Source organism: Mastigoproctus giganteus, chromosome 1 (genome assembly GCF_048544385.1).
Source record: "Mastigoproctus giganteus isolate SK-2022 chromosome 1, ASM4854438v1, whole genome shotgun sequence".
Lineage (NCBI taxonomy): Eukaryota > Metazoa > Arthropoda > Arachnida > Uropygi > Thelyphonidae > Mastigoproctus > Mastigoproctus giganteus.
Genome location: NC_143575.1, coordinates 26,807,783 through 26,819,961, shown reverse-complemented (window position 1 = coordinate 26,819,961; position 12,179 = coordinate 26,807,783). Strand labels below are relative to the sequence as shown.

General features: G+C 35.2%; 1 protein-coding gene across 1 annotated transcript in view; it reads left to right on the top strand.

Annotated features, from left to right (window-relative positions):
* The window catches only part of eIF2A (eukaryotic translation initiation factor 2A), a 197,525-nt gene extending 188,802 nt beyond the window's left edge, over positions 1 to 8,723 (top strand). Inside the window, exon 18 of the mRNA XM_090372166.1 lies at positions 8,557 to 8,723. Coding sequence (XP_090228292.1) covers positions 8,557 to 8,619 — 63 coding nt within the window. The 3' untranslated portion in view covers positions 8,620 to 8,723. The remainder of the gene's footprint in view (positions 1 to 8,556) is intronic.
* Positions 8,724 to 12,179: the final 3,456 nt, after the last annotated feature.

The window sequence follows — 12,179 nt, the reverse complement described above, 5'->3', positions numbered from 1 at the left end:
AATTTTCTTACTTTGCTCTTATAACAGACAAATTTGTAAAGAAAAAAAAAAAAAAAAACGAACAGATTTCTAAAACCTGTTCTTGCATCTTTTATTCTATAGCAGTTTACTCTGAGTACCATTTCACTTTCTCTAACTGCAGTTGTGAAAGATACACAAAAGCTAAACAGGAAATTTCATAGCATATTTTCATCTCTTTGCAGAATAGACTTTCTATTAATACATCAGGGAACCAACTCCTCAGAAATAAGTACTAGTGGATAAATAGTTAACTACTGAAAACTATATTGTAGATTTTAGATGCTTAACATGTTCACTAATTCTTATATTTACAAATGTCCTTTCTGCGTGCCTTTAGTGTAATTTATAACATTTTTTTCTAGATATAAGTATATTTAGGAATCAGTGTCTTTGCCAACACAAAAGAAAGTGCCACATATTTCCATCTCCAGCAGAGGAAATGAACTTTGAATGCATGTTCAGTAACATGCATTCAGCAAAGTAATGATTAGTTATAGTTTTTGTCTTAAAGACTTGGACTCAAATCCTGGCAAAATGGTTTGCGTTTTGTGGACTTTTTTTTCTTTTTTTACACCATGGCTGAATTGTGCAGGGCAGAAACCATGCAACCCTTTGCCACCGACATGGGTTGTATGGTTTTTACCTTGTGGAAACTCAGATTTTTCATCTAGAAAAATAAGCAGAGATCATAGAATACATAGTGTTATTGTTACGCGGTTCCCGTGGTTTCCTACAAATCCACGTTAAATACTCTGTTAACATAGCAAAGCCAGTCAGTGTGGGTTATGTGTGAGTAGTGTGTTGTTTGACTGGCCTCTTCGTTACTGGGAGGTGTGATCACCAGGAAGGAGCCTCCCAGCATCCATCCACTGGCACGAAGAGCCGGACCAGGGAGTAAAAGACCTCTGCCGGGTCGTCCACACTCCTGCAGGAGCGAGAGTGGGGAAGGCCAAGTAAAGAGCAGAGAAGAGACAGGAAAGTGGAAGACAGGCAAGATAGCGAGGATGACAGAGCGTAGGCATCCTCCCAGGCGAAAAGGAGAAGGAAGAATGCTAGGTGCAGTTGTGGGAGTCCTGGAGAAGGACTGTGGGTAGGAAGAAGAGAATAGGTAAAGTTCAAATTAAAGAGTTCAGGATCATCAGTGGAGACTGAGAGTTTATTTTCCATGGTCCATACGGACAGAGCAGAGAGAACAACTGTAGCCTGGGTTTCTATGGTGGCGCGGGTGGGGCCCTCGATGATGATGATAACCATGTCATCGGCATAAGAAAGCTAAGTAGTGTGTGGGTAGTCCCTCAGGAGCCAGTCGTCAAGTATCATATTCCAGACAGCTGGCCCCAGGATGGAGCCCTGGGGACAGCCTCGGGTAGATCATAGAATACAGTAAACCCCCGCTATTCGCGATCGCTGATTTAATATAAAATGAAACCTAAAAAAATGCAAATTTTAAAGCGCCATGAATATTTTCCGTCATAAAAAAAACATGGGCCTGGCTAAAATTATCTTTCCCAGTCAAAACAGCTCTCAGTGGGTGGGGGGAGAGGGTGACAAAATCACGAGCGTGGATGTTTCTCGCTAATCCTTGTTCAGTATGTGCTATGCGCTTGTCATGGAAGGTTTCATCGTTTGCTTTTAATTTATATGCTTATAAATTGAATAAATTTATCAATTTATAAATTGATATGCTTACAGAAGTGATAAATCTACCATTTTGCAATGTAAAACAGACTTTTACGAGTGTGTTGTTAATGGAAGAAAGTGACTTTATTGTGGACAAGTTCTTTCTAACCTGTACAAAAATATGGCTATGAATAACAAGGGAAATGTGAAAAGATCAAAGGTGATGACATTAGCGAATAAAATTGAGTTATTAGATAAAATTTCTAATGGTGAAAGTGTCTCCTCAGTGGCAAAACATTATAAAATCATTGAGTCAACGGTACGATCAATCAAGAATCGGAAAAAAAAATCTGCCGTAGTGTCCGTGAAAATGCGCTAATTGCTTAAAAAATTTGCTCTGTAACTCGTGATGTTAAATTAGAAAAAATGGAAAAGGCTTTAAATCTGTGGATAGAAGACTGAACTCAAAATAAAATTCCATTAAGTTCACTCATCATTCGTGAAAAAGCAAAACTCCTTTATCAACACTTTAGCGAAACTGGTGATAGCACTGGCGGGATAAGTTTTTTTTTGCTAGCAAAGGCGCTGGTTTGAAAGATTTGTTTGAAATTTCTAATAAATATTACATTTAATATTAAATTGTTTCTTATTTTCATTTCGATGCCATATGCTTGCATTTCACTATGTACTGTCTATGTACATAGTCATATTATGAAGGTACATACAATACATACATAGACAAAATTTTAGACTAGTTTTTCTTATATATTTCATACTTTGGAACGGAACCCCTTTATTACTATGGGAGTCATAACTCAGTATTCGTGTTTTCGGTATTCGCGACATTTCTGGGGAACGTAACCAGCTCTTTATGTTGTAGCTGTTTATGATAAACTACAAAGCAGATGAAACAAAACACTGGCTTCTCTGGACACTTCTCACAAACTAAAAAATTAAAATTGAGCATAATCTTCAAAAATTTTTTACCTTTTCTTGTGGAAAATACTAAACTAGATAAAATAACATCAATAAAGCAAAGAACATATGAAACTGTGAACCAAGTATACAACTTTTTATAGCTCTCTCTAGAAAATGCAATTGACACTAAACAAAATCCCAGCCATAATGCAAATAGCCTGTGGTTACAGGCATTGTACCAGTATTGATCACTTGTTCATTTCGTGTGCCTTTCCTTTTACAGGACTACAATTGGGTGGATGCATATTTGCTTTAAGGCACAACACGGTTCATTTTGAGGCAAATTTGCATTCTCCTAGCAAATATGTTAACTTAGCTTACCCATCTTTGTTAGTGTGTAATTTTATTTAAAGAATGGCAACTCTTTATCCATATGGAGAAAATAGTGAATATACCCATGTGCTTATGCTCAGATGTTTAGTAGTGTTATTGCTACTAAACATCTGAACAAAATTTCAATTGTAGCTAACCACAATTATAGTTAATCATCCACAATTAGCATTCTAAAGGTTTTACCGAACTTCGTTGGGCATTCCCTCACAGCTGGCACATAGCAGTGTCAATTCTTCCTTATGGGTTTCCATCCTGCAAACTGACAATAAAATGCATGGGTATAGATACAATATTCCTTTGCCTGGAGACACACATAGGATGAAGCTGTTAATATATGTATATACGTGTAAGTTTCATGGCCTTAACTATCTCATTGTTTATTCTAAAACAATTAAACCCATGATCGAGATTGCTGTTAAAGAAAATAAAAAAATAAGCATCTCACTTTTTTGATGATTTTCTACAAAAGCACAATCCTTGTAGGTAGTGTAAACTAATTTTTAAATTATTTTAATGGCACTGGAGCATTTAATACATTCTATTAATTATATCACTCATATCTGTTTGTGTGTACCATTGTGTGTTTATGGGCTAATTTGCATTTTGTGTAGCTAAAAACCCAGAATAATTCGTGAGGAAAACCCTAATCCCTCTTCCTGAGATCAGCTAACTACAGCCCTGATTGAAGAGAACTTCAGAAAGTCCTCCACTCCAGTCTTCAAAGAATCGAAGCCAGACTTCTCCAAATGAGTGGCAGACAGTGAAGTATCATGTCAACTGAGCCACCACAGTGAACAGCATTTTGCTGCTCTGTTGTATAGTTTGGGATAAGTCCAGCTTCATGTGTAATAAAGCAGATTATTTGTTAAGAAATACTTACCATTAGGACAGAATACTTAAGCTTTTTTCTTCACTGTAGTCAAGTTAGTCTCAAGTGAGATTAGCATGGTTTCCCCTATGGAGACTTTTTTTTTTTCCATTGTGTGAAATGTGTAAACCACCTGTAAAATACATGCAATTTTCAAACATCTTATACTGAGACTTTGTTTTTAGTATCCTTGTTGAAAAATTCTAAAACACCCAACCCACCAGCAGAAGTATAAATGGTATTGCATACATACAGTACATGTTCATGGTACCACATAATTGCATTAATATAGTGGAATGGTCTCTCAAATAGTCTCCACAAACCAAGGATAGCCTAGGGGAAGTTCCCACATATGAAAATGAATTAAAAACTCAGAACAAGATAAAACAGTGAACTTACACTCATTATCAGATTTCCTTTTGCCCAAAAAGATTGCTAGAAATAAAAAGTAAAAAGAACACTGCACTGTGCTTCACTGCAGCAAATAACACTTCTTATATATCTTCAATATATTCCACAATGTAAAGTTTATTCTGAAGTGTTTCCCTCATTTCCTTTAAATGAGTCATTTTTGCCTTGCTATTCATAGTGGTATTCATAGCTTAGTGGTAGTAAGAATCATCATTTCTAATGGAGTTTGGAGTAGTTCCATTTGTTGGTTTTATGTGAAAAAATATTTTTGTTACATTTTTACCAAAAGGGTTGGGTGAATACAAGTATGGGATGGTGGTAGGATGCTTCTCAATAGCAGTGGAAAGTTATCCATTCTAGAGTTAAATATCAATCAGGGTGGTTACATTTTGATAACAAATTTCAAAAAGCTAGTTGTATTTGACAAACTATGCCCAGTTTGTCAGAGACTTGTACAAGAGGTTCTGAAACATCAGGAGCAGTTGTCAATGTTCATACTATATGCAGAGTATATGCATACTATATTACCTTAGTAAAGGTTACCTGCCTATCTATTTCCAATAGATAGGTGTGGAACCTATACACCAATCTACTTCCTGCAGATTTCCCTTGTTGATTCAGCTCCTGTCTTAACAGAAGAAACTCCTATGAGCTTTTTTTTTACACAATGTGGTTGAATTGGTTAGTCTTGTGTGAATATTGAATAGATTTTTTCATTCTTGGAAAATCTGGTTTTCAATCCACCAAAATAGGCAAACTGTAACCACCATAGAATACACACCATTTAAAAAAATTATATACCAGTTCTTCCTCATTGCTTGAGCTTGTGTCCATGGAAGAGTCACTATGTGAAGGGAGGGGGGATAGGACAGTGCAACCTAGTTCTAACTGATGTAATATTCAACAACAACAATAATTCTTGCACCTAGGCTTCATGAACTTTGGGATCAGCCCTGTCTTGTGCCATTAGTTGACTCAGTGCAAATCCATAACAAGTGAGCAAGAACTCTACCTGCCTACCTATATACCTACAAACCTTTGAAAAATTAATTCACAGTAACAGGTGCAATGATCCTGATGTTGTGCCCATAAAAACTGTCCTCTGATAAAATGGAAGTTATATATAAAATTGTTTACAATGTTTTCACCAGATAGAAGAACTTGGGGGTATTACAACCTAAAGAGTATTTTATGGGGGGGGGGGGGCACTGACCTGTGAAATATGGTTTTGACCTGCTTTTCATATATTGTTAGACTGATTGATATTAGCATTAGTTGATGCATACAATCAAGAAAGCAAGTTTATACAGCATCAGCCAAAAATAAAACAAAAAAACCTTCCCATTTCACACATCCGGTCACTCCAAATGTTTGTTTAGTTCAGCCATAAATTTATTTAAGCTATAAACTTCTACAACAGCAGCAGATGAAAACCTGTTCCAGCAATAAACTACCCGCTGGCTAAAGGCAAACTTCAGCACATCTATTCTACAACTGTCTTTCCTTGATTTGAATCTATGCCCCCTCAGGTTCTTAATCTGAGCAAGCAGAAGTATCCCATCAGCATCGAGCCTGCTCAAATCATTCAAGGCCTTATACACCTCAATCAGTTCACCTCGCAGGTGCCTAGTCTCCAGATCCTGCAACTTGCAGAACTTAAGCCACTCTTGGTAAATGCACCCTTTGTTCCTCTCACCAATTTTGTTGCCCTTCTCTGTACTTGTTCTAGCAACTCTACATCCTTCCTAAACTGAGGCCTCCAGACCTGTTCACAGTACTCAAGGTGTGGCCTGACAGCTAGTGCCTTATACAAAAGGATAATCACCTCCTTATCTCTGCTGGCAAAATTCCTATATATCATTGACAAAATCCATGATCTGCTCTGGCAGACCATCTGCACTGCTCAGAGAACTTCATATCTGACTGCACAATTACCCCCAGGTCTTTTTTATTCTCCCCCTCCCTGAGTGTAGTACCACACAGTTGGCACATTTCTCTTGGGTTACTGCTACCCATATGCAGTACTTTGCATTTGTCAATGTGCCACTTCTCAGCCCATCTGCCTAACTTTCTAGATCCTGTTGCAATAGCATACTGTCTTTACTGTCATTAACAACCTTGCCAACCTTTGTATCATCTGCAAACTTGGACATTAAGATTGATATACCTTCTTCATCAATATCATTGATAAATACACAAAACAACAATGGACCCAGCACTGAACCCTGGGGAACTCCACTAATAACATTAGTCCATATAGAGCAGTGTCCATTTATTACCACTCTCTGCCGTCTCCCATTCAACCATGCCTTTATTCATTGCAGCAATTTGCCCTTAATGTCATACCACTCTAATTTATACAGCAGTCTTCCATGTGCAACAGTATCAAAAGATTTCCTAAAATCCAAGTATATGATATCAAAATTATATTTTGCATCCACTTGTTTTGTGACCACATTGTAGTATCCAATCAAATTGGTCAGACAAGACTTCTCCTTAACAAACCCATGCTGTGTCTGAAATATTACTGCAGTTTTGTCTAGGTGATCCTGCCTTACTTCTTTAACCAGTGACTCCATTATTTCCCCCGGAACAGAAGTTAAAACTAACAGGTCTATAATTATTTGCATCTCCCTTTGTGAATTGGGGATACATTTGCAAATCTCCAGTTCATGAGGACCTCCCCAAATCTAAGGATGCCCCCAAAATTATGGCTAAAGGTTTGCTTAGTTCCTTCACTGCCTTCTTCAATATAACTGGATAAATTCCATCCAACCAAAGTGCCTTTTTTATGTTTAACTTCAACAATTTCTCCTCCATTTTACTCTCTGTTATTACAAAATCATTTAGCTCCCTGTTAGTTTAGTAAATTTCTGTCCTCCCCTTCCTTACAGAATTCCTCATGTGTGAATGTAGCTGCAGAGTACTCATTCAGTTTGTCAGCTATCTGACCAGGATCATCAAAAGTCAGACCATTGATGTCAATTGGACCAATCTGATTGATAATTTATATGCATCCCATGCATTTTTCTTCTCTGCCATGAACCTCACTAGTTCATCTGACATCCATTTAGGTCTAAATCATGTTTCTTAGTTGGTATGAAAAGCCTGGTAGCTTCCAAGATTAATTCCTTGAAGGCTTCCCATTTAGAATTTGCTGTTTTTAACATCATCAGTTGATACCACTGTGTAGAATTTAAAAACTATCTGAGACTACTGTAGTCGCCTTTACAAAAACAAAAACCCTTCCCTTTGCCCTTGATGGTAGTTACATCTTTAAGTAAATCCCACATCAGTACACTGTGATCACTGTCACCTAGTGGTTCCTTAATCTTCAAATTCTTAATGCATGAATAATCACTGCTGATAATCAGATCAAGAGTATTACTCCCTCTGGTTGCCCCTCAAACATGTTGCTGTAGAAAACAATCCTCCAATAAATCCACAAAAGTCTTGCTAACTTGCAAGTGATCAACCCACAAGTTTCAGTCAATATCTGGAAAGTTAAAATCCTCCATTACAAGACATTCTGAATTACTGGCCCACTCTGTTTCTCTGCAGAATTGTTTGTTACTCATCAGAGTCATTAGGCCTATAATACACTCCAACTCTCATTTTCCCTTTCCCAGTGTTTGTCACACCAAACTGACTCAACCGTGCACTGTCCACCCATGTCAACCTGGATGCACTTCCTTATGTTGGTGGTATTTTGTATAATGAGTTAGTGATATTGTAACAAACTCAGTAATTTCGTTTTTCCACTGCTGAGTGTGAATCTGCATTTGTGACTGCATATTCACACACAACACCTGTATTTCTTAAGTATGTTTCACTTTCAATGCCCAAGGAAGCATTCTCTTTTTAAACCTGTTTGGTAAACCCATTATATCAGGAGCATTTATAAGAAAACTGTTAAGTTGAGGTCATATCTCCATGCATGCCATTTTTATAATGACCTTATTGACCATTCTTTATGCTTAATGCTTTATCCTCAGGAACCAGTTAAAGGTGTAACATGAGAATCCAGCATAGTCCACAAAGGTCAAATTATAGGAACTATGAAACTGCATGATTAAAACCTGATCCCTAATCTATTGTTGCCTTTTCTCTTAATACCCAGTATGTTTTTTCCTAAAATACTGTATTTCTGTCGAGTATAATCAATATCTGGGGATGCTGTCAGTAATTTTTGTGATTCTTTTGATTTAAAAAAACTTGATTACATATGATGATCATTAGTTGTAATGTTACAAAGTATTTGCTTAAATATAGATCCCTAATTTCACTCTGTGGTAAACCCCAAACCTTGTTTTTTTTTATTCTAGCTTGAGAAAATAAAGAAGGAGCAAGAGTTGTTAAATGAATTGGAATTGTTACATCTGACGTGACAAATATTTCACATACAAAACACTTCTGTTTGAGTTGGAGCATTCTTTATTCAATTTATACAGAGTGAATTTTACAATTGTATAGAGTATTTTAGTAAAAAAAAATAGCCATACTCATGTTTGTGGAGAATTTAATTATTTACAAATTAAATATTGTGTTACTACTAAAATGTGGTATACATGTTTATGTTCAAAAGTAATCAATTATTGCCTTAGTATTGCTTGAAAAATTTTTCTTAAATTAAGAAATATGCTCACAAATAATCCAATTGTGATCTTATCACAGATTAAAGTTATTATATAACTCAAATTATCTTCAGCGCTTGTCTGATGTGAATATATTTTACACTGTCAACATGTTTTTGTTGAAGTTGTCAGTGTAGTATTTCTCAGGTGACTCCATTTATATATATCCAGATATTTAATAAATGACCTTTTTTCTTATATGTATGGTTTTAAGAAATGGCACATTCTAAATTAAGACTAAGATTGATCTCGTTTTATTTCCTATTTTTTAACAAAATTTTTCACAGTATTGGACATGAGCTTGGACAGCTATTGATAAGTGTTCAGTAGCAGTGTTGTTATTTAAAGCCTGTTTTAAGTTGTACAGATTATGAGACATCTTGAAAGAAATTGTAGAATTTTTGAATGTCATTAAATTATTTCTTTTATGGTTTTAAGTCCATATCACTGTTTAGTCATACTGAATACACGTTAACAGTTTCTTGCTTGTGTATCATTCATTTTGTTTGTCTGAATTAGCTGAAGAATTTGTACATGTGATCATGCTGTTAAGTCATATTTTTATTGTTTCTTTTATATAAACATTTAGAATGAGTTTTGCTGAGTATTAGTGACAGTGAATTTGAAAGATTAAAATTTTTTTGTCAGTTTTCAGATAATATCCATCCATCTTTATTTGGTCACTATATCATAAACCACATATAAAAGGGAATTACAAAAGAAAACATTTTACACATTACTAATGCATTCCTGATAAATTTTCTGGTTTTTCCTCAATTTCCAGAAATCATTTCTTTTCATTTTACAGAAAATTTACTTTTCCAGATTTTAGTCAGATTTGTGTTGTTTTTTTAAAATAAGCATCTCTCAAATTTATTGCCTAAAGCTGCCATTCATTGGCTAACTCTGCTCATAGTTAACATAGAGAACATACACCAAGAATATGATTGTTAGTAGATCATATGCTCTTATTTTAGTTTTTTTTTTCTCCATACATTCTCTCTTTATACAAGGACTCTCTCTGGCTTGAAAAAAAAAATATTCTTCAGCTTACCTAAGTTTCCATTTATTTTCTCTAAGTGTTGTTTTCTTCAAATGTATAAAGTGACAGGCACCTACAACAACGTAAATTTCTTTCATTTCACATATGGAGATTTTTTTTTTTTCATTCAAAATGTTCTATAAAACATTCATTATTGTTTTTATGTGTGGTTGTGAAAAATCAAGGTAACTGTTGTATTGCTTCAAATACAAATAACATTGCCTGGTAATAAAAATAAAGATACAAATACAGTCATCGCTCGATTTGTGCAGTCAGATATTTACCACTAAAATTTTAGATTGTGCAGCGAGTTTCGCTACCTGTGCGATTTTTGTTTACGAAGCTTCAAAAATAGGAATGAAGAGCAGATTTTGAAAATTTACTTTGTTTTTACATGATTAAAGATTTCATTGAAAGAGAAACACATTTCTCCATAATAACGTAAAATCCCACAGAATTCCAGCTGTCGGTATTATTGAAAATGCAATAAGATTGAGTTTACTACCCGTTTATAATTAGATTGCACTAATAGAAAAGCCCAATGTGCTTCAGAAAAAATCACAAAAGCATTCAAAACTGATTCTTATATCCAAACATAGCAATAAATGGTGGTGTGTTTGTCCGGTTATTTTTGAAACAACTTCCTCATTCAGGACCCCCTTCATCAGTTATCCTACTTTAGCTGTTCAGACAGCTAAATCTTTTTCTGGTTTATGTAATGTAAAGTGTTTTAATCAGTAACCATTGTTTTTTTCTGATTTAATATTTCTTGTGTGTATAAAGTGTGTTTAATTAACTAAGCTACAACAAAAAAAAATATTTAATTTAGAGGAAAAATTAAAAATCATTAAGGAGTTACAAAATGGTGAAAAGGTTTGTGACATTGGCCAAGAAATACAGCATAAATGAATCTAGCATTCGACAAATTATGGAAAATGCTGAGAAAATTAAAAGTTCAATTATCTGTTCCACATCATTGGTTGCAAAATGCACTACAAAAGTGAGAAATCCTATAATAGAGAAAACTGAAAAATTACTTTTTCTGGATAGAAGATCTTAATCAAAAAAGAATCTTCTTATTTCAGATATTATTTGCACCAAAGCTCTGCAAATTTTTAATCGCTTACAAGAAGAAGAAGCCAGTCCATTTGATGCAGATGTCTTTCAGACCAGTAAGGGTTGGTTTGAAAATTTTAAAAAACAGTCTTCACAATCTAAAATTAATGGGCGAATCAGCCAGTTCAAATACGGAAGCTACTTCTTTGCATCCAAAAACTTTAAAGGATGTTATTGTTACTGAGGGCTATCGGGCAAGTCAAGCGTTGATGAGACTGGCTTATTTTGTAAGCATATGCCAAGCCGAACATTCATTTCAAAAGAAGAGAAAACTGCCCCAGGTTTCAAAGCTGCAAAAGATAGGTTAACACTTTTGTTATGTGGCAGTGAGAGGGTGACTTTAAGTGTAAACCACTTCTAATTTATACATCAGAAAATCCTCATCCTTTTAAAGGAATATTAAAAAGCTCCTTACCAATTCATTGGAATTCGAGCAAAAAATCCTGGATGACAGATAAAATCTTCGCAGATTAGTTTTTAAATTGCTTTTGTGTCGAAACCAAAAGATATTGCCCAAAGAAGAAGAAGAGCGTAGCATTCAGAATCTTGCTCATTCTCGACAGTGGCCCAGTCATCCTGCACATTTGTCTAATCTGCACCCAAATGTGAAAGTTACCTTTCTTCCAGCGAATAAAAGTTCGTTAATTCAGCCAATGGACCAAGGTATTATAGCTTCCTTTAAACTTTACTACCCAAGATTTTTTTTACAATTGGTAAAGGCTATTGATGGAATATACAGTCTTTCAATTCGAGATTATCGGCAGAATTATAACATTCTTGATGCTGTAAATATTGAATTCGCATGGGGTGAAGTTAAGAGCTCAACAATGAATGCGATGTGGAAAAAGCTGTGGCCACAAAGCTGCACTAAAGAAGCCATGGTCGAAATTCCAGAGATAGTTGAGATTGTGAGAATTGGAAAAATGATTAGCGGAGAGAGATTTGAAGAACTGGAACCAGCAGATATCACTGAAGTCCTTGAATCTCATAGAGAACAATTATCAGTGGACAATATTTTTTTGCAACATGGAAAAGAAGATAACAAAAGTGATAAAAATAAAGAAGATGCACACAAAAATGTGACTGCGAAGAAACTAGCAGAGTTTTTAAGACTTGCAAATATAGATCGTAATTTGGAGAGGAGTTTAAATTTTTG